Source organism: Terrapene carolina, unplaced genomic scaffold, assembly GCF_002925995.2.
Source record: "Terrapene carolina triunguis isolate 2854851 unplaced genomic scaffold, T_m_triunguis-2.0 Scaffold21, whole genome shotgun sequence".
Taxonomy (NCBI): Eukaryota; Metazoa; Chordata; order Testudines; family Emydidae; genus Terrapene; species Terrapene triunguis.
This window is the reverse complement of record NW_020664372.1, coordinates 23,574,138-23,601,397: the sequence shown is the minus strand read 5'-3', so window position 1 is coordinate 23,601,397 and position 27,260 is coordinate 23,574,138. Positions and strand designations below refer to the sequence as shown.

The window sequence follows — 27,260 nt, the reverse complement described above, 5'->3', positions numbered from 1 at the left end:
GGGTAAAGGACAGAGCCCTGGCAAATTCCCATAGGAGAGGGGGAGTAGAATGGAGGAGGAACCAGTGAAAGACACTCTTAGGGATCAGCAGTCAGAGAGGCAGAAGAAGAACCAGGAGAAACAAAGAAGAACAGAATGTCAAGGGGGAAGAAGGGCTCAACAGTGCCAAAGGCAGGGGAAAGTCAAGGAAGCTGAGGATGGTGTAAAGGTCCTGAGGCCTAATGAAGTCAATAGAGATTTTGGTGAGAGATGATTCAGTGAAGCACAAAGGGTGGAAACTAGATTGGAGTGGATCCAAGGACTGTTAGAAGAGAAGAAGAAAAGGCAATAGTAATAAGCATCCAGATAAATGAGTTCAAAGGTAAAGCGAAGGAAATAGACTAATAGTTGGAGAAACAGGAAAGGTCATGGATAGGTACTTTAAAGATGGGAGAAACCAAAAGTATTTTTATACACGCAGGGAAAGGAGTTAGAGAGAAGGGAGAGTTTCAGAGTGAAGGCAAGGACAAGGGATATGTAAGCACATACATAATATTAAGCATGTGTGTAGTCCCAGTGAAGTCATATGGTGAAGTACCCTGCTGAATCAGGGCCCAATGTGAGTGAGTTCACAACCAATGACTGAGGAGGTGGAGGAGGAGGAGGAGTAAACCCCAGGAAATGAATGAAAGTTTAATTCGTGAACTGAGGTGGGAGCGTGAATGCTAACCGAAGAGAATGTTTTTTCTGAAATCCTATAGCTTTGCCCTAAATACCCAGTTGCCCCACTCAGTGATTTGCTGGTAACAATCTTTCCTTTTGACATCAACATCAGTGTGTCAGGGGAAAAAAAAAAAAGGATAAAGCTAAAAAATAAAAGTATGTTTGTTCAGTCCTTTGCCAAAAGTATCAACCATATCACCTCGTGATGCAGAACCACTGATTCTGAACTCCTCTGCAGAAGCTGGCAACTATGCCCATGGAATGCTTAAAATTATGATGGTATAAGTGCTCAACTATAGGAAATGAATAGAGGAAATTTTAGCTTGAAAACCCAAGAGAGCCATTTTGTCAAAACTCTGGGTTGGGTGGAGACCAGAGAAAAAGTACAATTAATAGAGGGACAGATGGCTGAGCAAAAACAAAAACTATTATGTAAAAAACTGGCCAAGGAAAGCTTAGCAACTGACCGTTGAGCTGAAATAGAAAGCTAGATTAGATACAAAAATATCCATGTTTTGGGCATTCCAAAGGATAAGAGGACAGAAGAACTACTGTCATTTATGGTTATATTAAATACCTGCTGTGCTCACATTAAATATTAAGGAGGACCTAATTTATATATAACAGGCATTTACAATTCCTGTTGGAAAATGGATTAAAAGGAGCAGAACTGGATCAAAAAAGCATCCAGACTCTCAAGATCAAGACAGGATCCTGTAAGCAACCTGAGCACAGAAGACATCCCATGTGATGGTAACAAAGTCTTTTTTCTCTAATTTTACACTAGCCACAGAAAATCCTGAATATAGTCTTTGTGGATGAGAGGGCCAATACCTTGGTCATATTCCCAAATGAGCTAAGAATTATCCACCAACAGAAATGGCTATATTTTCTGGGATCATTCTACTTTTGAAGTTCTTTCAATTGATGTTCTTTCACTACTGGTCAAGCTTGTAAAGAAAGTTGTGAACAGCAACCAAAATGATAGCACAGACAATAAACGTTGGTATACAAAAAGATGGCCCTGGATGTGCTGAGGATCCTGCCATCACAAGGGACCCTCAATTCCCAGGGGGCCCTCAATTGAAGCAATGCTTAATGTAGGCTAGTTTTCCTAAGCTTCTGGAGGGCGTTGGGGACCCTGTCACAGTTCAGAGACAGTCTGAATGTCTAAGGTGCTCATTGTCATGGAATCTAAGCACCAATCAGCCTTTCATAGAAATATAGCTCTGTGAAAGACCACAAAAAAAAAAAAAAAAAAGCCCAACCCCTCCTCCCCCCCTGTAACTATGGTCAAAGCAAAGTCATTTATAAATTAAACCATTCCCCTCCATGCACTAAAGAATCAACACCAATTCCAAATAAATGGAGGGACCTGCTCTAGCAGGAATATTACTGTTTCAATGCACTACACCTAGAATGAAAATTACATGAGATATGTAAACATAACTTTCAGTCTGACCTAGACAGTACAAAGCAATTGTTTAAACTGTCTACTAAATAGGTTCTAGTGTGCATTAGAACAGAGCCACTATATTCATACTATTAAGTGATATTTAATGTTTTGTGTGCTTTCCCTCTTCAGTATTTTTCCAAGTATTTTCATTAATAACATATATTAACAACATTCAGAGAATGAAGTATATACTACATTTGTATGGTGATGTCATCACTTTGCAATAAAAGTGTGGGTTTTTTTAAAAAAAAGAAAGGCTTCTTAATTTTTCTGTTTACAATAATTAACAATTACAGCAACACTGTCAGTGTTGCTATAGTTACGACTGCATCAGCCTTTCACTTACAACTCCCTGTTTTCAAGGGTCAATAACTCAATTGTCAAAAAATCCCTCTGGGCAGAAGCTTGACATATTACATATTAGGTGTAAAATTAAAAAAAAAATCAGCGTGTCTCTTTTAAAGTTATTAATATGATTATTTAATATAGAGGTTTCAGATGATTTTTTGAATGTCTATAACTTCAAAGGAGCTCATTTAAAAAATCTAATACTTGGCTGTCCATTTGTCTGTAATGTGTGTTAGTGCTTTTGGCTGTTGTCATAAGCAAATGAGGAAAAGCCACCACTTTTTTCAGTTAGAAAGGAAGAAATCCTGTGCATGGATACTACTCTCCCAACAAAACTTCCTGAGGATCTTTAGGCACAAAGGCTTTGTGCGCATGCGCCGCAGCTGGATTAACACAATAGACCATAACGGCCCTAAGAGTCGTTACGGTATATCAAGTGAGTAAACTGAAAACTAAGAAGGATTTACACAATGACCATAGTGGCTCCCTGGGAGCCGTTATGGTCTATCAGGTCAAAAATCCACTTTTTAAAGAGCGCCTAGATATGTGTATCTCCAATAGGCCTTGGGTCTCCAGAGTAACTACCACACGTTTTCAAAATGAGCATTTTGAAAGAGAGCAAAGTATATTTAACAAAGTAAATATATGACTTTTAAAATGTTTAAAATACATTTTTCATAATCCAAATATGAATATTTAACGTTAAAAAGACTTATAACAAGCCTAAAAAGTGCATGTTTAGCTAAGAAACTCTCCTGCTCTCTCGGGTACAACATGTTTTAGACATTGTCGCAAAAGATATTTTTCACTTTAAAAAAAGAGAATTAAAGCAAACAAGGAAATTAAAAGTCAAAATTCACAACATTTGAAATAAAATTAAGGTCACACAGGGAATAATAATAAAATCATAATTATTATTAGTCTTGCGTTGTTTTGCTCTACTTTAATTCTCCCACGTCAGCAAAAGTTAAGGTTGCAGCTTAACATTGCATTTCCTTACTTTTGTCCCAGTGTGCCAGAAACCAAAAAAGTTATTTAAACTGTGACTTTCTAAATAAAAGCAGTCTCTACTTTCAAAAAATAAAAAATAAAATCTGCAATAAATCATTAGCCTACTTACTGTTTATTCTTCCCCTTCCTTTACATGCAATATTTGGTCCTGCAGCAAACCTGTAACAGAACACTTTCTCTCTATGACCAGAGATAACAGTAATGTTGAAAGAATGGCCTCACTTGTCAAAGATTAGAGGGCTGTCTGCAGCCTACTCTCCTCTTTAGTAGAGCCAAATAGGACCAATAAATGCTAATACTCAGCATGATGCATCAAGAACTTTAAGCCTCAACACCGACTAAGAAGAAAGTACCACAAATTTACTGAAATTATCCATAGCACAATACAGAAGAGAAGGAATTAATCAAAGTCTCTCTCTTAATGCAATGCTTGATTGAACTATCCCAATCCCTTTTTAAATAGGATAACCTAGTGGCAAGTGACCTCGATGACACATCCTAGAGAGGTACACAAGTACCACTTGTTCGATTTTTTTTCTTTTATGACCTCATTAAGAAGGATTTTGAAGACTGCTCCTGAATATGAGAACAAAGTGTCTCAAGATATATCTAGCATTTTACGTCTTTAGCCTTTTGCTGTTGAGATGGCTTCTGAGAATTTATAAATCAAGTACAGATATAAGAAAAGAAAACAATCCTGCACAACTAAATTCATTAAAGCTACCTTTCCTAAATGCAAAGACTTGTTAAGTCTCCAAAAACAGGAAAGTTTTGCCAAGACCAACTCATGATCACATCTTTCCCCCCCCCCTCACCCTCCCTGTTATAGTCCTCATTAATTAGATCTGGCGGCAGTTTTCACTTCCCTATCAGGGATGATGCCAAATCTGCTAATGTGAAAAACTCAAACGCCAGTAACATTTTTTCCTAAGTGTTTGTTGATTCCACGCTTGGATTTAATATGGAGGATTATATTTTATAATCAGAAGCAAACAAACAGATTTATAACTGAAGACTGAAAGGCAAACAGCAAAAAAGCAAGCCAAGTACTGAGCCTAAATGTAGCATTTTTATTGACTTCTTAGAAACCAAATAACCTGGCATATTAGTGTGTGCATTCTGCAACAGACATTCAGCCCTATTGTACTACTTAGAACAGAATAAAAAGAAACCCTACTGTTTGAAATCCAGCGGAACATCCCCACAACAGAGCACAACTGTTCCCTCATGCATGAATGGGAAGGAGATGAAAGAAAAGATGGACTTCTGAGGTACAGCAAAAAACAAAGACAACAAAAGTGCTGATCATGAGGGAATGACACAACTCATTGCTGCAAAAAGGATGAGAGAAAGGAGCTCAAACAATGGTGCAGACAGCTAAGTGACATGTAGAAGAATTGAAAAATCTACAGAAGTGTCTTTTCTTTCCACACTTGATGAGAAACAATTAAATGTTGGTACATCTGTCATAAAAAAGATAATTGAAACCTGTTACCATCTTATAGATGGTAACTTAACTACCAAAACTGTAACTGTCCAATTAAATGTTGCCCCCTCTGTTATCTACACCACTTGCTAAAATGAAAAACCTTTAATTCCTGTGATAATTTACCACATCTGAGTCTGTTATAAATTATATAGTTGAGTGGGCACATTATATAAGATATATATGCACACAGATCGAGATTAGACAGACAGACGAATAGAAAGGAAGATATGCATGCACACCCACGCCCCAGTGAAGTTGAGTTCTGCAGTTAAGGTTTTCGATAGGGAGTCCAACAACAGGATAATCACCAAAAACCTCATTAGATGTTTACCCCTCTGGATGTCCAACAGCCTGTGAAAATAATACTGTTCCAAACTAATCTACTGACTGTTGCTATTTGCTTGATAACATGCATCAGCCCACAAAACTGAAAAGTAGTTATTGACCCTGTCAGAATACCTGATTAATGGATAAACGCTGTAATTGATTAGCAGAGAAGTGTGAATTAAAACAGAGTACAGCATCAATAATGAGTCTCTGACAAAAGGTAGCTGACATAAAATGTAAAACGATACCCTGCAGCTATACCTCATCAAAGACATGCTTTTCTTAAAAACAGAAGAAAAAAAACGAGCCCAGTGTCCTGTCCTCTGCAGTTCTTTAGTCTTTTCTCTTGGTAATGATGCTGTGTACTAAACCACCAGCAAAACGTTATGGGAACTACTCATGAATCCACCTTCATACATCAAGTAATGTGAGGCAGTTAAATGATTCCATTATCCTCCCACTTCTTTATCCATTAAAGAAGTCCTATGCTCTCTTCATTTTATCACTGTGAACTCTCTACCGTTATGTTCTCAGAGAAACGTAAATTTTGCTTGCACCCAATGCCCTCTTCAACAGGATACTATTGCTGCCACTGCTGGTTGTGCTGCTGGTGTTTAGCGCGAAAGCAAAAGGCAGGTTGCCATTTGTGCTCGATGTATGAGTGTATATAATTTTTAAACAACATGATTTATAATTAAACTCCATGTACTGTAACGGATTTGTTGTTTTTTTTAAACCTGAAATGTTTGCTGTAATTGTCTACTTGTTATACCTTCCTACATTTAAAGTCAGCCAACTGAGCCAGCAATTGCTGCAGACTCTTAGAAAAAGAAAAATAGGCGTGTTGCAAAGGCAGGCCACTCAGCCCCCCATGGGGTAGGGATGAGGGGAAAGGAATCAACTTGTGATGCTTATCCAACACTTAACCCATCTGGAGAGTGAAGAAGGGGCACTGATGAGTTCTGAAGGGAGGCCATTCCATTCTTCATCAACTAGAAGGACTGTCTGTGTGACAAAATAAGGCTTCAAAGCAGCATTAAAACAGGAAAGAAGAGGGATCATTAGGCCTTCCAAAATTATGCACAGGGGGCCCTCAAAGAAAAGGAAAACAAGTTTAACAGTGTGGTGTTTGTAGCCATAAGACTGATTCCTCTGCATTGCACCTTTAGGAGTAAAGTGCGCTGCCTAGCTTTTCTATAGAACACACCTTGTAAGTTGGCTCAAAATGGCTTCTGTTACAAAGCAAGTCTCTTACACATTATGCTGTCTCTTGGAGATGTTATATTTGTTCTTTCTTTTTTGTTTAGTTTAAACAATCAAAAAATAAATCTCATCATATTTAAAGTACCTGATTGCTCTTTGTGTAGGGAAAACACACTGAAGTATCTCTACAAGACAGAGGGCTTGAGATTTTCCCCAGCTCAAGAAAAACCACTAACATCACACTCCCTCATTTTTATGAAATTAAACAAAAAGCACACAAGTATATGATTCCCGTCTTAAAACATACTTATTCCTCAAGCGTACAAATGCCTAAATATAATATATTTCTTTCACAAGGTTACTGGCTAGCAAATAGGTGAAAAGAAGTAGACGTGATATATTTTGATTTTACTAAGGCTTTTGGCACAGTCCCACTTGACATTCTCAAAAGCAAACTGGAGCAATGTGATTGTGATGAATTTATTACAGGGTGGGTGCACAGCTGATTAAAAGCCCATACTCAAAGAGTAGTTATCAATGATTCGCTGTCAAACTGGGAGGGCGTGTCTAGTGAGGTCCCAAAGGGGGGCAGTCTAGGATCTGGTTCTATTCAATATTTTCATTAATGACTTAGATAATAGAGTATGCTTATAAAATTTGCAGATGACACCAACCTGGAAGGGGTTCCAACCACTTTGGAGGCCAGGATTAAAATGACCCTGACAAATAGAGAACTGGTTTGAATTCAGCAAGATGAAACTCACTAAAGACAAGTGCAAAGTACTTCACTTAGGAAAGAAAAATCAAATGCAAATTACAAATGGGAAATAAGTGGACAGGTGGCAGAACTGCTGAAAAGGATTTGGGAGTCAAACCCAAATTGAATATGAGTCAACATTGTGATACAGTGGAGAAAATAGCATTCTGGGCTGTGTTAACAGGAGTGTTGTATGTTAAGACCCAGACAGTAATTGTCCTGCTCTGCTCAGCAGTGGTGATGCCTCCACTGGGGTACTGTGTCCAATTTTGGGCACCACACTTTAGGAAATATATGGACAATTGAAGAGTGTCCAGAGAACATCAGCAAAAATGATAAAAGTTTTAGAAAACTTGACCTATGAGGAAAGATTTTTAAAAATGGGCATTTTCAGTCTTGAGGAACAAAGACTGAGGGGGCACTGATAGTCTTCAAATATGTTAAGGGCTGTTACAAGAGGACTGTGATCAATTGATGTCTGTGTCCACTGAAGGAAGTAATCTGCAGCAAGGGAGATTTAGGTAAGATATTAGGAAAAGCTTTCTAACTATAAGGGTAGTTAAGCTCTGGAATAGGCTTCCAAGGGAGGTGGTGGAATCCCCATCATTGGAGGTTTTTAAGAACAGCTTGGACAAACGCCCGTCAAGGACAGTCTGGTTTACTTGGTTCTGCTTCAGTACAGAGGGCTGGACTTGATGACTTCTTAAGCCCCTTCTAGCCCTACATTTCTAGGATTCTGTTATCCAAAATGAAAATTTGCAATTCTGTAACTAAAACACAATAACTGAGTTTTCCATCTTCTACCTATTTACCAATACATCTAGTGACTGATATGCTTTTATTGATTTATAAACTTTTTTGGCACCTAGCCTGTTCTAAAGTTTCAACCAAATCAAATGTGAGTAAAAATACACTCAACTAGTACTGAGCTGGATCACAAGATTATAGGACTTTTAAAAATCAATATTCTGACTTCAATTGTCCAATCTTAGGACAGTTGCCAGAACAGACTAGACCATTGGTCCATTTAGTCTGGACTCCAGTCTCTAACAATGGTCAGTACCAGATGCTTTCGAGAAAGGTGCAAGAAACCCCCATAGTTTGCAATTACAGAATAACTGCCCATAGGAGAAGATTAATCTTAACACCTTTAAGTAGCGGTGATTAAGGCCTGAGGGTTTATATCCCTTCCAAACTTTAAAAAAAAAACGTATTAAGAACTGATTGGACAAACACTTGTCAGGGATAGTCTAGGTTTACATGGTCCTGCTTTGGCACAGGAGGCTGGACTTGATGACTTCTCAAGGTCCCTTCCAATCCTATATTTCTATGATTCTATAACACAAAGAAAAAGTCCAGTTAGCTCTGGCATTTTCTCTCATCCCCAGGGCTCTACTTCCATCCTGGTCTGATCTCCAAGCCAGACCTCACAGCTTTCCCTCACTGGGACTCTGACATCCAGTCCCATCCAAGTCAGGGTTTCCTGTCTCCCAGGAGCCTCCTGCTCACTGGGCTTTATCCTCCAAGCTTCTTGGTGTCACCGTCCTGCAAGAGGCTTTTTTCACCTCCCTGCAGTGTTCACCAGCATAGCTAGAGCTCCCTAGGCTTCCCCTTTTTACTGCAGCCACCTTCTCCATATTATAGGGAAGTGCCTGATGCCTCTCAGGTGGGGCATATTTTGTAATCAGGGTTGGTCTAGCCCCAGGCTTTCCAGCCTATAGGGGAAGCCGCCCTGTGTCATAGCTGCAGAAGATGTTTTGTATTTTCACAATATGCTTTATGACTGTGTTAGCTGTTACCTCTTTCTCAGTTGAAACAGTGTACTGAACATCCATTCATAAAAAGTGCAGGATGATTGCACCTGAGACGCTCTCTCATCTTTTTCACTGTCTGAGCAGATGGCAAAGACCTCCCTTGTTATACTCTTCTCTGCATTGTTAGATGGCATCCTCAGCAATCTGGACACAATATTCTGCAGTTTTCTTTCTGGACATAGGATCAATAGCAGGAAGCAGGAACACAGTATTCCTGTCTTGGAGCTATTAATGGGACATTTCCTGTGTTCAACAAGCTATCTTGCATTAATGTCAATGTTGATTCTTTTAGTTCTTCCTTTATTTTTTCCTCTCTCTCTTCACTTGTAGTATCTAATAATGGATGTAAAACTGCCTGGAGGAGTATATGAAGAGTGAAGTGCTTTAATTATTTGTTTAAATTGTTCATTTTGTTCTATACTGAAGGCAACATTGTTAGTCCTCCATCTACCTCATCTTCCTCCTCTCTCTTCCTTCCTTTCATCCTCATTCCCTCACCAACCTCCTTCCTTCTCTTCCTCTCCCCACATCCTCCTCTCCTGATTCTTTCCCCTCTTTTACTCACCCACACTATTTAATCACTTTCGTTCTTTAACACACTATTGTTTTCTAAAACAATCATATTCACCATGATTCATGCACAGCAAAACACGTGATCTTTTCACTGAAACTCTTGCCCCCCTTTTCCCATTCTCCATATTGCCTGTCTTATCGATATGTATATTGTAAATTTTTCAGCACAGGGACCACGTCTCTATTTGTTCGTATGATGACTAGCATACTTTGCTTTGTGAAAAAAAATATATATCTATCTCTATCTATATATATATCTATCTCTATCTATCTATCTATCTATATATCAACAGGGCGTGGACAGTCATTTCAGGCATTGGGATAGAAAAAAATGGATCAGACTCTCCAAATGTTGTGGAGGAAGAAGCTGCAAAACTTGGTAGCCACCTGACTGTGCAAAGACAAGAGTCAAAGATGATCCAATGGCAGGGAGGATGGTGGTGTTTTCCACAGAGCTGGAGAATGGTACAAGTGAGAAAGTCTGAGGAGAACAATAAGGAGCCTGCTTTTGGTCATGGTAAGCTTGAGCTGAAGACTATGTCAAGAGAGTCAGTTATGTAGGACAGCACAAAGGGAGAAGTGTGGAGTTAGAATTGTAAGTTCTCAGCATAGAGATGGTTGCATAGTTGAACACATAGAAGTGAATGAGGTGATGCAGGACAGAATAAAAAGGAATAAGAGAAGGAAACAAAGGACAGAGCCCTGAGGGATGCTTACAGAGAGGAGGAAATGGGAAGAGAAGTCAGCAGAGGGGTACTGGAAGAGCAGTTGAAGAGACAGGGTCATTTACAGAATCTGGTCCAGTGATATTGAGAAAACAAATGGAGGATACAGTTATGGAAACATTAGAAATGTACTGTTGCATTACTGAAGTGCCAGAACACCCAGGCTTTCAGAATATATATTTCCTTACCACTGAAGATGAAAAGTTTGTTCTATAAATAATATATTTAAATTATAAAACTAAAAAGTTAGGAACATGGGTAATTCTACTGAGTATAGGCGTTGTGTAGGGTGACCAGATGTCCTGATTTTATAGGGACAGTCCCAATATTTGGGGCTTTTTCTTATATAGGCTCCTATTACCCCCCCCCCCATCCCCTGTCCCAATTTTTCACACTTGCTGTCTGGTCACCCTAGCGTTGTGTAGTTCTCATTTGAAGCTAAATCACATGCTGCTTTTATCATTTGCAAACATTTTTCCACTAAGAACCTCTCTCCCCCTCTCTCCAGAATTTGTGTGTGCTGTCTTGTAAAAGCCAACAACTGATTTTTACCCTGAAATTTCATAAAAACAGGAAATGTGTTTGCAGCAGTCCAAAAAGAGCCTACAAAATAAAAGCCTAACATTTTAAAAGATACAAACTTCCACTGACTTCAGTGAAAGCCAGAGCAGGCCCTTTAACATTTTTTTTCTTTTGGGGGAGAAAGAAACACTGGTAGCTAAATGTTCAGTGTGATCCCTTTGTCTTTTAAAAAAAAGTCATTGTCACAGCTCGAGACAACTCAAATATAGGCCTTTCAGCTACTGAATTTAGCCAGCCATTCACAACTCCTGCAGGGTTTTTAGGTCAGGGCAAACTTGATGAAGATTCTCTCTCTTCTTCACTTTCTCTTGGAAGCAAGTACAGATCTGGTTAAAATCCAGACACTTAGGGTATGTCTACACTACGAGATTATTCTGAATTTACAGAATTCGATTTTTGGCAACCGATTGTATAAAGTTGAGTGCATGTGGGCACACTAAGCACATTAATTCGGCGGTGTGCGTCCATGTACCGAGGCTAGCGTCGACTTCCGGAGCGTTGCACTGTGGGTAGCTATCCCATAGCTATGCCATAGTTCCCCCAGTCTCCCCCGCCCATTGGAATTCTGGGTTGAGTTCCCAATGCCTGATGGGGCAAAAAAACATTGTCGCTGGTGGTTCTGGGTACAGCCTCACCCCTCTCTCCGTGAAAGCAATGGCAGACAACCGTTTCGTGCCTTTTTTCCTGGGTGAACTGTGCAGACGCCATACCACAGCAAGCATGGAGCCCGCTCAGCTCAAGACAGCAGTCATGAACATTGTAAACATCTCATGCATTATCGTGCAGTTTATGCTGAACCAGGACCTGAAAAACCAGGCTAGGAAGAGGCGGTGTGGACGGGTGCAGGGTTAATTCGATTTAATGCTGCTAAATTCAACCTAAACTCGTAGTGTAGACCAGGCCTTACTCTCAGTGACATTTCTGGAACTAAAGTCTTCAGCAGCACAAGGATCTCACAGACTACAGTTTTAACCTGAGTTTTCTGATGTATTTGTTGTATTTCCTCACATAGCAAGACTAAGGCTTATTTAGGACATTCATTTAAACAGCAGATATTGGGTGCTCAGCACTTTTGCAGATCAAGCACATGCTTAAATATGGGTTTAGGAGCCTAGCTTACATAAGAACAGCCATACTGGGTAAGACCAATGGTCAATCTAGCCCAGTTTCCTGTCTTCTGACAGTCACCAATGCCAGCTGCTTCAGAGAGAATGAACAGAACAGGGCAATTACCGAGTGATCCATCTGCTGTCATCCACTCCCAGCTTCTGGCAGTCAGATTGCATCTCTGACCATCTTGGCTAATAGCCATTGATAGACCTATCATCCGTGAACTTATCTAATTCTTTTTGTTTTAACCCACTTATATTTTTGGGCTTCACAACATCCCGGGACAACGAGTTCCATAGGTTGACTGTGCATTGTGTGAAGAAGCTGTAGACTCTAGTCTTCCACAATCTTGGCCTTATTATGCAGCTTCATTAAAAATAGTTTTAATACACCTCTACCTCGATATAACGCTGTCCTTGGGAGCCAAAAAATCTTACTGCATTATAGGTGAAACCACGTTATATCGAACTTGGTTTGATCCACCGGAGTGCGCAGCCCCGCCCCCCCCCCCGGAGCGCTGCTTTACCGCGTTATATCCAAATTCGTATTATATCAGGTCGCGTTATATTGGGGTAGAGGTGTATATGAATGCTGCTGACTAAGTGCTAAATTTCATTACTGTTCCCATAAAATCTAGACAGATTGGTCCAACTGCTCAGCTGAAAGTACAGGAAACCACATAGGAAATACAGGGTTTAATATGGCCTTGCAACATTACAAATCAGGCTAGCGGAGAATGCAGTACAAGAAGGAAAGGAGAGGATGGTTTTGCTAATCTGGAATTAGGAGCATATTTCAACAACTTTGTGAGTGTGCAGTGTCAAACACAGAGATGGACAGGTGAGGATTTTGATAACCTTGTTTTTGTGGGATTACCTATTTAACAATAAATAATTTCCCCCAAAACAATCATTATATAAAATATTTCCATATTTTAAAAGACAAAAAAATATAAATTTAAAAACAAACAGTGAAACCTTATTGTAAAGATAAAAAGTATGCTATTACATTAAACAGAATACCTTGGGACCTCATATACCAATCACTGCTGATGGAAATAATACTCTGGTCCCATGAACAGCTGCAACAGTATTTTCCACTCCTATGAATAAGACCATTCACTAATTTCCAGTGCAGTTTTAAAAGAGAAGTGCCTTTTTAAAAGACATCTTCTGTCTAAAAACAGTTTGAGAAGCTATTGCTAAATATTTAGTTTAAGCCTCAACAGAATTTCCTTTCTGCAAAGCACCATTTCTTCTCTTTAATACAATGAGTTTGGGATTAATAGGAAATATAATCTAAATTTAAAAAAACTGGAGCATAGAGACCAGCACAATAATCTACTGAAAGACAGAAAAACAGATAGAAGGACTAAAAAAGACTTAGGGTACGTCTACACTACAAGCACAACAGCCGTGCTGCTGCAGCGCTCCAGCTAGGGTGCTAGAGCGCTGTAATGTAGACACGTACTACAGTGACGGAAGAGGCTTTTCCATTGCTGTAGTAAATCCACCCCCACGAAAGGCAGTACATCGGTTGACAGAAGAATTCTTCTGTCGATCTAGCTGCATCTACTGCAGGTTAGGTCAACCTAACTATGGTGTGAAATTTTTCTGAGCAATGTAGCTAGGTCAACCTAAATTTTAGGTGTAGACCAGGCCTAAGCAAAGTCATGTGCAAAGTAGAATCTAACAAAGTAGTTCAAAATCAAAACTAGAGTATAGCTTCATCTCTTAACACAAAACATGCAGAGAGTAATTTAGTGCTGAGCAAAATCACATGCATATTGTGAAAAAGAAGAAAGGAACGAATCTCCCCAAAATATAAGATAAGACGTGGATTTACAATCCTGAGGTAGGCTGAACACGTCTATTTGGGGAAAAGATGTTAGTCACGATGCTTGCGAACAACCTGATCCAAAGCCCACTGAAGTCAAAGGCAGTCTTTAGAGGGGTGTGTGTGATTGTTTTGGAAGGGAGTGGTGTGATGTGTGTGTATTTGATGTTTATGGCAAGAATGGGTTAGCAGATTTTTGCCTGGGCTGAAATGTTTTCTTGACAGTTCTGCCAGACTGATATACGTGCTTTGTTTTACACCGACATGCACTTCAGCCTTCTGCAATATTATTTTCCACCAGTCCATTTCAGCAAAGGTCATGCTACATTTGAGTTGTAATGCAATTTCTTTTAGTATAATGAATACTATCTAATGAAGCTGTCTGACAGATTAATTTACACAGACAATTGACGAGATAACGCAGCAACTCAAGGAATATCACAAGAAATGCTGTCTGAAACAGGAAGATGCTTGGCTAAGGGAAATTTGTGTCTTTTTTTTTTTTAGGTACATGGTGCCTTTTTTAATTAGGGGGCCCAATACTGCAAGGTACTGATTGCTTCCCTTGAGGCACTGAGGACCCTCAACTTCCTGATTAAAGTCAGTCAGAGCTGAAGATGACCAGTTCATTACAGAATAGGGCCCTTAGTTTATAGAAGGCTATTGAGGAAACTCTGGATGAAATCCTGACCTCATTGAAATAAGAACATAAGAATGGCCATACTGGGTCAGACCAAAGGTCCATCCAGCCCAGTATCCTGTCTGCCGACAGTGGCCAATGCCAGGTGACCCAGAGGGAGTGAACCTAACGGGTTGATCAAGTGATCTCTCTCCTGCCATCCATCTCCACCCTCTGACAAACGGAGGCTAAGGACACCATTCCTTACCCATCCTGGCTAATAGCCATTAATGGACTTATCTATTTATCTAGTTCTCTTTTAAACCCTGTTATAGTCCTAGCCTTCACAACCTCCTCAGGCAAGGAGTTCCACAGGTTGATTGTGCACTGTGTGAAGAAGAACTTCCTTTTATTTGTTTTAAACCTGCTTCTCATTAATTTCATTTGGTAGCCCCTAGTTCTTGTATTACGGGAACAAGTAAATAACTTTTCCTTATTCACTTTCTCCACACCACTCATGATTTTATATACCTCTATCATATCCCCCCTTAGTCTCCTCTTTTCCAAGCTGAAATCTTTAATCTCTCCTCATATGGGACCTGTTCCAAACCCCTAATCATTTTAGTTGCCCTTCTCTGAATTTTTCTAATGTCCGTATATCTTTTTTGAGATGAGGAGACCTCATCTGTACACAGTATTCAAGATGTGGGCGTATCATAGATTTATATAAGGGCAATAAGATATGCTCCGTCTTATTCTCTATCCCTTTTTTAATGATTCCTAACATCCTGTTTGTTTTTTTGACCGCTGCACACTGCATGGACGTCTTCAGAGAACTATCCACGATGACTTCAAGATCTCTTCCTGATTAGTTGTAGCTAAATTAGCCCTCATGATATTGTATGTATAGTTGGGTTTATTTTTTCCAATGTGCATTACTTTACATTTATCCACATTAAATTTCATTTGCCATTTTGTTGCCCAATCATTTAGTTTTGTGAGATCTTTTTGAAGTTCTTCACAGTCTGCTTTGGTCTTAACTAGCTTGAGCGGTTTAGTATCGTCTGCAAACTTTGCCACCTCACTGTTTACCCCTTTCTCCAGATCATTTATGAATAAGTTGAATAGGATTGGTCCTAGGACTGACCCTTGGGGAACACCACTAGTTACCCCTCTCCATTCTGAAAATTTACCATTTATTCCTACCCTTTGTTCCCTGTCTTTTAACCAGTTCTCAATCCATGAAAGGATCTTTCCTCTTATCCCATGACAACTTAATTTACGTAAGAGCCTTTGGTGAGGGACCTTATCAAAGGCTTTCTGGAAATCTAAGTACACTATGTCCACTGGATCCCCTTTGTCCACATGTTTGTTGATCCCTTCAAAGAATTCTAATAGATTAGTAAGACATGATTTCCCTTTACAGAAACCAGGTTGACTTTTGCCCAACAATTTATGTTCTTCTTTGTGTCTGACAGTTTTATTCTTTACTATTGTTTCAACTAATTTGCCCGGTACTGACGTTAGACTTACCGGTCTGTAAATGCTGGGATCACCTCTAGAGCCCTTTTTAAATATTGGTGTTACATTAGCTATCTTCCAGTCAAATCAGTGGCAATACTCTCATTGAATTCAGCGGGGGTCAGGATTTCACCCTATTTATTTTTCAGGTATATGGTGAGGTGAGGGAATCGGCACATATATCTCAGGAGTCTGTTAAAGACAATATGCCAATTACATGTGTGCACAAGCTAATTTAAATTGATGTTAGAGTGTTTTAAATGATTATTAAGAAAAAATAGGTACATTTTAAGCATGCAGATAATCTAGGATTACATATTATCTCGGTGCTGGGTACTAAACTAATGTAGGTGCTTACCTATAATGCTTCATCTTTACATTTTAAATCATTTTACATAAAATGGAACACCACAATTGAGCACTTTATCATTGTCCTAACTCACCAGTCTACACATTTCTGCTATCTTTTTGTTTTGTTTTCTTAAATCTAAGCAAAACAAAAACAACAGCATTGAACTCAGTGGGACTACTCACATAAGGTGAGAAGAATGTGGTCCTAATGCAATTTCTTAAATGTGCTACTTGATTCAAAAGTTTAGTAACTGAGGTTTGTAATAATATTGTTGAGCTTAAATACTGTTTTGTTGCTCTTATCCAAATTGCCATGCAACAATATCCATCTACCTAATGAATCAATGCCATGTTTTTGGCAGCTAGTGCAAATACATTTTACCTTTACATCTTTCTTTTACTCCCCCCCCCCCATCTTTCTCTATTCTAAGATGAATAAATTTGGTTCAAGAATGAAGTTTTCCTGCAACACTCATGGAAGGAACCAATATATCTGCTTCCTCAAACACGGAACACTTAGACATAACCACAAACACCACCATGGAAGTTGCACACACATTTCCATATTTTTCACGCTTACATATTGTGTGGATAAAATCCTGGCCCTACGGAAGTCAATGGCAAACTCTCATTAGCTTCAAAGGGGGCTAGATTTTACTGCTGGTGAATAAGTCTGTGTACAACATAATATTGATACTTGATGTAATTATAACATACAGTAAGATGTTATGTGGCAGCATAAGTTTGATTCCTTTATATCGTGGGACTTCAGAATTCAATCTTTGGATCATAGGACTTTTGAACAAACAGATCTATTCCCAAAACAATTAAGGTGTATGCCTTTGATTAAAAAAAAAAAATCAGTAGAAGAGTTTTCCTCATTGCATTACTTAGGGCTTGTCTACACTACTCTGTGCAATACAATTAAGCTGACCTAACCCCAATGTAGACACCACTAGATCGACAGAAGAACCTAGCTACTGCCTGTAGAAGAGGTGGATTTACACCAGTGACAGGTGTCTATACTACAGCGTTGCAGCTGCAGCTGCGCTGCTGTAGCATTTCTAGTGTAGACATACCCTATGTTCACTGGGTTCAAGTTCAATTTATTTGTATTTATTTAGGTCTTAAGAAATGCCTAAGTAGGAGAAACATTTAAAAAACAACAACAACCCCTATTTGTAAGGAAATCCACATTGTTAGTGGAGTTCTTCAAACAACTCACTCTCCATTAGCAAAACAACAGCACAGCCCTCTCTGTTTCCAAGGGTGACAGATGATCAATCCGGGTTCAAACTCTGGCTTGGGTAGGCAAACCCTCACTAACTTTACCTGCACTAGCATGGCTAGAAATAGCAATGTAGATGAGGTGGCATGGGCTTCAGTATGGGTCAGTAATGCGAGTACGTACTTTAGGGACCCCAGTGTGCTTGTTACAGCCTGTACTGATGCCATTGCCATTGCATCTACACTGCTATTTTAGCCATGCTAGTACTGGTAAAGCTAGCATGGATATGTTTATCCACGCTGGATGCTGCAATCACACCTCTGATTGCAGTGTAGATATACCCTAGGAAATTCACAAAATTAAGATCAGCTGGGTATTCAAAAAGGGAGCCTACAAATTCCTTAACTATTCCCCAAGTATATTGAGTTTGAGACATAAGAAGGTGAGTCAGTATTTGTGTTACCAGTTGCTTGGGGGTATTTGAGTCATGCCAAACTACATGGGTTTGCTATCTGATGTCTTGGCGACCTGCACTGTTCTGATTATGTAGCAGACTTGTGAAACCCAACTATACAATTTCCAGATGTGCCACATCAGCCCCCTTTATCTTTATGAAGATAAAACTCTCTTCCCACTCCAGATAAAATCTTTGTAGATCTTACCTAATTCTTATCATTTTTAGGGTGAGAAAGAAAGGTAACAAGTCTAAACAGGTATAGAAATTTTGACAGCAAGTATATTTTGTTAAGGCTTATTGCTTCTAAGGGTATGTCTACACTACGAGAGTAGTTCGATTTTACTTAAAGCGAATTTGTGGAACCGATATTACAAAGTCAAACGTGTGTATCCATACTAAGGACAGTAATTCGACTTTGTGAGTCCACACTAACGGGGCAAGCGTCGACATTGGAAGTGGTGCACTGTGGGTAGCTATCCCACAGTTCCTGCAGTCCCCGCTGCCCATTGGAATTCTGGGTCAAGCCCCCAATGCCTGCTGGGGCAAAAAATGTGTCGAGGGTGGTTTTGGGTAACCGTCGTCATTCAACCCTCACTCCCGCCCGCCCTCCGTGAAAGTGCCGGCGGGCAATCAGTTCGCGCACTTTTCTGGTGATTGACAGCGCGGATGCCACAGCACCGCGAGCATGGAGCCCGCTGCGATCATCGCTGCAGTTGTGACCGTTGTCAACACCTCACACCTTATCATCCACCTTTTTCAGAGGCAGATGCTGAGAAATCGGGCGAGGAGGCTACGGCAGCGCGGTGAGGACATTAAGTCTGAGAGGGGCACAGACCTCTCACAAAGCACGGGACCCCGCACCGTGGACATCATGGTGGCAATGGGTCATGTTGATGCTGTGGAACGGCGATTCTGGGCCTGGGAAACAAGCACGGACTGGTGGGACCGCATAGTGCTGCAGGTCTGGGATGAATCACAGTGGCTGCAAAACTTTCGGATGTGTAAGGGAACTTTCCTGGAACTTTGTGAGTTGCTGTCCCCTGCCCTGAAGCGCAAGGACACCCAGATGCGAGCAGCCCTGACTGTCCAGAAGCGAGTGGCCATAGCCTTCTGGAAGCTTGCAATGCCAGACAGCTACCGGTCAGTTGCGAATCAATTTGGAGTGGGCAAATCTACCGTGGAGGTTGCTGTGATGCAAGTAGTCAACGCAATCATTGAGCTACTGCTGTCAAAGGTAGTGACCCTGGGAAACGTGCAGGTGATCATAGATGGCTTTGCTGCGATGGGATTCCCAAACTGCGGTGGGGCTATAGATGGAACTCACATCCCTATCCTGGGACCGGACCACCAGGCCAGCCAGTACATTAACCAAAAGGGCTACTTTTCAATGGTGCTGCAAGCACTGGTGGACCATAGGGGACGTTTTGCCAACATCAACGTCAGATGGCCGGGCAAGGTTCATGACGCTTGCGTTTTCAGGAACTCTGGTCTGTTTAGACGGCTGCAGGAAGGTATTTACTTCCCGGACCACAAAATAACTGTTGGGGATGTGGAGATGCCTATAGTGATCCTCGGGGACCCAGCCTACCCACTAATGCCCTGGCTCATGAAGCCCTATACAGGCGCCCTGGACAGTGAAAAAGAACTCTTCAACTACCGGCTGAGTAAGTGCAGAATGGTGGTGGAGTGTGCTTTTGGACGTCTGAAGGGGAGATGGAGAAGCTTACTGACTCGCTCTGATCTCAGCGAAACCAATATCCCCATTGTTATTGCAGCTTGCTGTGTGCTCCACAATCTCTGTGAGAGCAAGGGGGAGACGTTTATGGTGGGGTGGGAGGTTGAGGCAAATCGCCTGGCTGCTGATTACGCCCAGCCAGACACCCGGGCGATTAGAAGAGCCCAGCGGGACACGCTGTGCATCCGGGAAGCTTTGAAAGCTAGGTTCCTCAGTGAGCAGGGTAACCTGTGACTATTACGATTTTTTAAACAGAAGCTGAACCTGCCCCCGTTTCTTTACCCAGTTAATGTTGACTATCCTCTCCAGTTACCAACCCCCTTCCCCACCTTCCAACACACCTTTAAAAATAAAATAAATGAAACTTTGTTCATTAACACCGTTTTCTTTATTAAGGATTTCGCGGTAAAGGGTTGAAACTGGGACGCGGACTGTGGTGGGGAGCGGGTGTAGTGATGGAAAGGATGCTTCTAAACTCGAGGAATGACAGGCTCCTGCTCCTAGAGCGGTCCGCAGTGGTGGACTGGTTGTTTCAATGGAGCCTGCCACCCCTCCTTTTCGGGACTCTGTGTGTGGGGGCTATGTGACTTTGTGGAGCGGGAGGGCGGTTACAGATCCCCTGCTGCGTGGCTCTGTCATCCAGGCTAAGGACCGCTGCATAAGATCTGTAACCGCCCTCCCCTGCCACAAACTCACATAGCCCCCCCACACAGAACATGAAAACCACCTCCCAGACTGACCAGTGTGCCTAGTGACTGCAATGTGTGTGTGACCTTCTGCTGAACCTGCCCCCATGTCTGTACTCTGGTAAAGGTGACTGTGCTCTCCAATTACCAACCCCTTTCCCCCCCTTCAAACACACTGTCCTCTAAAAGAACATGACGGAAACAGTAATTAACAGAAACGTATTTTTTATTAAGAACTACACAGTTAGGGGATGAAACTGGGACGGGGGCTTGGGTGAGGTGCATTTGGAGGGAAGGAAAGGACGTATCAAATCTTTGGGAATGAGAGCCTTCTGCAATTTGAGCAGTCTGCAGGGGTGGAGTGGCTGTTTTCACGGCCCCTGCCGCCCCTCCTTCTTGGGACTTTGGGTGAGGGAGGGATGGGACTTTGTGGCGGGGGAGGGCGATTAGAGATAGAATGCAGCGGGGCTCTGTCCTCCTGCCTCCGGTCCTGCAGAACATCTAAAAGGCGCCAGAGCGTGTCCGTTTGCTCCCTCATTAGTCCAAGCAGCGTTTGAGTCGCCTGCTGGTCTTCCTGCCGCCACCTGTCCTCCCGTTCGCTGTGTGATTGCTGGTATTGTGACATGTTCTCCCTCCACTGGGTCTGCTGTGCCGCCTCGGCTCGGGAACAGACCATAAGTTCTGAGAACATCTCGTCCCGTGTCCTTTTCTTTCGCCGCCTGATCTGCGCCAGCCTCTGGGAGGGGGATGCCGGGGTAGCTCGGGAGACACTTGCAGCTGTGGGATGGGAAAAAGGGAGTGAATTCCTCAAAAAGATACATTTTTGCAAACAATGAATATAGTCTTTCTCTGTGAACAAGACCATGCACAGTACCTATCACGTGCACTCAGTACAATGTCGAATTTTCTGTCTTCACATTGAGTGCCTGGGGTCTTGCTGTACAGATCACACAAGCGGGGCCAGACAACGGAATTCTGCTAGCAGGCGGCCATGGTAAGCCGTAGACTTTTGGCTGCTTAAAGCTTAATTTACAGCAGTGCCCTCCTTTCACGTTCCAAGCAATGCTCCTAGCGTTGGCCAGTTCCTGCTGCCGGCGATCCGGCCAGCATGAACTCTGCCCCTGTCCCACCCCCGTCGCGGCTGTCCCCGGGAAAGAACCCTGCATGCTGCCGGCGAACCGCTCAGCAAGAACGGTTCGCCTCCCCGCCCCCACCGCGTGGCTGTAAAACGCCGGTTACAGTTATTTAAAGGAACAGGCAATCAGTCCCCATACTAAAATTCCCCTAATTCAAAGCAGGTCACCATGAGTGATATCACTCTGATGAGGATTACGGAGACAGAGAAAGACCGCATGCAGCGTGAATGCCAGCAAACACCTGGGCTGTATGCAGCCATGCTTTGCCAGGCAATGATACCGGAGTACCTGCTGCTAGCCTGGCGCGGAAAAGTTTCCTACCATGGAGGAGGCAATAAGGCCGCTCTCCCCAGGAACCTGATGCAAAGGCTTTCACATTACCTCCAGGAGAGCTTCGTGGAGATGTCCCAGGAGGATTTCTACTCTATCCCCAGACATGTTAACAGACTTTTCCAGTAGCTGCACTGGCAAGGACTAAAAAGTTAAGCGCCTAGGGCAAACTAATCATTAAAATTCCATTGCTAACATATCATGCCTATTCTATTCAAAATAAATGTTTAAAACACTTACCTACTGATCCTTCCCCTGATTCACAGTCCGAGTTACCGCCTTGGGAGGGTTGGTACCGCGAACAGCTCCGAGGAAGCGGCCGTCGACAATACCCCATTGTCAGAGTCCACGGACAGTGGTGGGGTAGTGGTGGTGGCCGCACCTAGAATGGAATGCAGTGCCTCGTAGAAACGGCATGTCTGGGGCTGGGATCCGGAGCGTCCGTTTGACTCTTTGGTCTTCTGGTACGCTTGTCTCAGCTCCTTGATTTTCACGCGGCACTGCGTTGCATCCCGGCTGTATCCTCTCTCCGTCATGGCTTTTGAGATCTTCGCATAGATCTTCGCATTCCGTCTTTTCGATCGCAGCTCCAAAAGCACAGACTCATCGCCCCACACAGCGATCAGATCCAAGACTTCCTGATCAGTCCACGCTGGGGCCCTCTTTCTATTCTGCGATTGCATGGTCACCTCTGCTGGAGAGCTCTGCATCGTTGCCAGTGCTGCTGAGCTCGCCACGATGTCCAAACAGGAAATGAGATTCAAATTGGCCAGACAGGAAAAGGAATTCAAATTTTCCCGGGGCTTTTCCTGTGTGGTTGGTCAGAGCATCCGAGCTCGGACTGCTGTCCAGAGTGTCAACAGAGTGGTGCACTGTGGGATAGCTCCCGGAGCTATTAGCGTCGAATTCCGTCCACACTAACCCTAATTCGACATGGCCATGTCGAATTTAGCGCTACTCCCCTTGTCGGGGAGGAGTACAGAAATTGATTTAAAGAGACCTCTATGTCGAAATAAATAGCTTCGTTGTGTGGACGGGTGCAGGGTTAATTCGAATTAACGCTGCTAAATTCAACATAACCTGCTAGTGTAGACCAGGCCTATGAAATGTGAAATTAAGGTCTTTCCATCTCTCCAAAATCCCATGTGATAGCTTTTACAATGGGCATTAAATAATCTTTTGCTAATGCTCCTAGATTTTTAGTTATCCATACACCCAAAAATTTGGTGGGGGAAGGTGGGAGGTATTTTTAATTTTTAACTTCTTTTAACAAATTGTGCCTGAAATTTGCCAGGTGGCTTTTTAACACTTGCATGTATTTCTAGACACATGCACTGTGAACCCTGAAATACTCTCAAAATGTTCCTCTAAGGGCTCTTTTTTGTTTCTAAGACACAGAGCCATGTTAAAAGGATGGAGGTGGGACCATTAGGGGTAGCTAGAGGCACTATGCCTGTCCAGACCAGAAGCAGACATAGCTTAATGCCTCCAAGGATGCTGGTAGTTATTAACCTTTTCTCCAGGTGTATACTGAACTCCTGCAGCAGTGCCCTGCAGTTGCAAGCTGATGCATGAGGAGTTGGGGCCATGGGTACACCCTGTCTGGGATCTGGAGTGCTGCCAGCAACGATGGGCAATCTCTCTATTTGTAATGCAGGACCATAGGTATCCAGATTATGGCTGCCTTCTCCATGTGTGAGCTGGGGAAGCACCCAGAGAGGGCAGGCATAATTTGGCTCTTTTTCTCTTATTTGTAGATGCTGCTTCAAGAATACATAAAAACAGGTTATCATTAAATATACCAATTGTGTTCGTCTACCTATTATTGCTCTTGACACGAGTTATTACAAAAGGCTGTTGGCTAGGGCTCTACTAACAGGGTGAACAATAGTGGCGACAAAGTGAAGAACACTGGCTTCCAGATGACATAAATCTGATGTTATACTATTTATTCCTGGAACTACGTTAGCTTTGCCTTAAAAAAAAAAAATAAACCACTCTAGAAGGTGGTTTCCAAACCCCAAATTAATCAAGACATTGAATGAGAATTTCCATATTGCTCTGCCTATGGTCTTCTCCACAGCAATTGCTAGGAAAAGGCCCCTGTTGTGCTTTGGTGTACTACATGCATAGTGCTATGACTGCTGTTAAAAGCCATTCTATTTTTAATAAATCCACCTTGTTCTTTTTGTAGTAAATCTGGAAAATAATAGCCAATTGGAGTTTTGGTTAAGGTTTATCAACATGAAGTAGAAAGATGGGGGAAGTCTTCATTTCTGTTCTTTTCTGGTAGTACCATGATTGTTCCATTTGTTAATGTTGGCAGAATATTTCATTTTCGGAATATTCATAAAAATGTAGGAGATGAGGCTTCTTTGTTTCACTTATAAAACGCTAAACTGAACCCACTGGGCCCAGCTACATTCTTCTATGGCTTGTAGTATTTCCTCAAATGTAAGACTTACTTCCAAGTACTCTGTACCCATTTGTTTACTGAAAAGACAAAATCACTCCCACTGACTTAAAGAGGTGCAGGATTTCACCCTCAGTCTTTGTCTACTTCTGCTCCCCTTGAAGTCAATGGCAGAAGTCCCATTGACTAAAACTAGAACAAGATTAAGCCAAGGTTAAGTGCTTTTGAAAATCCCACCTCCGTGGCTATGATCAGGTATCTCTGTAAGACCTATGCATGCTTCTCCACATTTCCCAAAATCTCTGTTGGCATAACTTCACTGAAGTCAATGTAGTTACACCGGGGAATTTGGCCCCTTACCTATTCTTGTCCTTATGGGTATGGGAGGTCTGACTATATTCTTGATCTGTGAGGTAGAACGGACATGGGTGAAATCCTGGCTCTACTGAAGGGGGATAGCTCAGTGGTTTGAGCATTGGCCTGCTAAACCCAGGGTTGTGAGTTCAATCCTTGAGGGGGCCACTTAGGGATCTGGGGCAAAATCAGTACTTGGTCCTGCTAGTGAAGGCAGGGGGCTGGACTCATGACCTTTCAAGGTCCCTTCCAGTTCTAGGAGACAGGATATCTCCATTATAAAAATAAAATAAAATAAAATGGAGAGTCTTGCCATTGACTTCAGTAGGTCCACCCTATGTATCCTAAATGTTCCACTTTTGCATATGCTCGGTCACAATTTAACTGTGTGTGAAATTTTAGATGGCCATGTGTTTATTGTACTTTTCCCTATTTCCTATCCAGTAAATAACTGGCTAGAATGTGAAACTACCCTGCCAGGAGAGTTAATCCCTGGGGAAGCTGTATCATCTCATGATGCACCTTTACCCTATAGTATAAATCTTCCTCTTGAGGAGCCTAGGGGGTTGCTAATTTAATTTTCCTGCATTAATTATCCCTGACATAATATAATGGCCATATGTATCATTTATCTACCATATCAAGCCCATTTTATACATACTAATATAATTACTTCTCTTCTCATGCTATTATGGGCGGCAAAGCACATTTGGCCAATCCGGTTTCTTTTAAATTTACTGTATCCTGATCCCCAGACTATTTAAATAGGTTTTCTGGAACACTGCTGGCATTACCTCTTCTTTTCTTAAGTAGCTCATTATTTTCTTTCTTTTAATAGGGTGATGATAAACCTCCTTGTATTCCATGAGCCATGTGAGCCCCTCTATCTCTGCTAGCAGAGAGGATGTAAACCCTGACAGATCGGTGAGGGGAAGGATGCAGAAGGAGGAAGGTAGGTAAAGGACAGTGCTATAGACACTGCACTGTAGTTCCTCTTTACCTGACTCAGTGGAAGTCCCCACCAGTGCAGAGAGTGGGCTCCACAGAGGGCAAAGTGGGGGGCTGGGCACCAAACCCCACTAGAGTTTAGTGCATGCATTACTGTACAACATGTCACATTCACAGATTTGTCTTGCAATCTGATAACTCAAAAAGTGGTCTGCAATGGTGCAATACAGAGGGAAAGCAAGTAGGACAGTATCACAACAGTAGTGTGGAGGTAATATAGCTCACTACTTTCTCAGTTGGTTTATCAAGTCTGTGCTTGAGTATATATTCCTATTTCAAAAGTCTTCGAATTGCAGAGACCGAGATCCCCCAGAGCTGGATCATTTGACTCCCTAAAGGTAGAAAAAAAATCATAAAAAGATCTGCTTTTTCTAATCCCTCCTTAAAAGGTGAGTTGCGCTAGACTTTGATATAAAAAATAGGACTTATGTCCCTTTTTTACTTCTGCTTGGTATATAAAGGCCTGAAAGGTTTTTAAAAATAAACAAACAAAATTCCCACAAAGTTTTAAATAGTCTGACTAAAAATCTCGTCCATTCCCAGCTATTCAGCTTTGTCACTTGACTCTTGTGATGTCAAAATTTCACTAATTCTTTAGTTTTTCTCAGATATTCAGGACCTGAATTTCTAAGGTAAAAATTAAGCAGAAAATAAGTTATTTTTCTGCCAAAAATCTTTCAGGTCTACTTTTTACAACAGAAAGGAGCCCCAATTGTTTTCCTTTGTACATCACCTTAAAAATTTACCTCTTCAATAAGTCTCTCTTTCCTTCTCCCCAGTACTCACTTACAGACTGCACTGTATTGAAAGAGTATTGTCCCGTTAAATACTTTGTGAGCCCTCTAGTAGTGTTCACTCTGTTCTATGATTTAGAAGCTGCCAGAAACCAGCCAGCGCAAAAGTATGCCTGTAGCTAGGCCTTGCATGTAGAGCTGTGCAAATAACTTATTGTTTGATTTGCTGGCCATATCAAAATTGCTTTTAAAAAGATAATTTTGGGTCAGCCCAATTTTTTTTTTTAATTTCTGAAAAAAGTTTAAAAATGTTTTGGGTCAAATTACATTTTGTTTGACCCCAGACTAAACATTCTGTTTAGTTTTCAAGCTATTAAAAATATTTTCAATAAAACTGAAATAAATTTTGAAACAAAAAGTCATTTTGAATAAAAAAATCAAAATGTTTTATTTTGAACATGTCAAACGCTTTGAAGCAGCAATATGTTAAGCTGCACTGTGTGACTTTCACTAAGTTATAGAAGTGACCACATAGGAGGTGCTATAGATTCACACCCTGGCTTGCGTGCATTAACTCACCATGCAGACAAGTCCAAAGTCAGTGGGAACTGAGGCTGCTCGGTACTTATCAGGAATGCTCAGCAAGATTGAGCCCTAAAGCCCTGATCTGCATGGTCAGATTCCTGTCCCTGTGTGGAGCCTCACTGACTTCATCGATTTCAGAGAGGCTTTAAACAGGTGCAGGTTTCTGATTT

The 27,260-nt window shown here is 41.6% G+C and overlaps 1 protein-coding gene across 1 annotated transcript in view; it reads right to left on the bottom strand.

Moving 5' to 3' along the window:
* CLYBL (citrate lyase beta like) overlaps window positions 1–9,241 on the bottom strand; it is a 133,282-nt gene extending 124,041 nt beyond the window's left edge. The window contains 1 exon segment of the mRNA XM_029913111.1: window positions 9,093–9,241. Coding sequence (XP_029768971.1) covers window positions 9,093–9,241 — 149 coding nt within the window.
* Window positions 9,242–27,260: the final 18,019 nt, after the last annotated feature.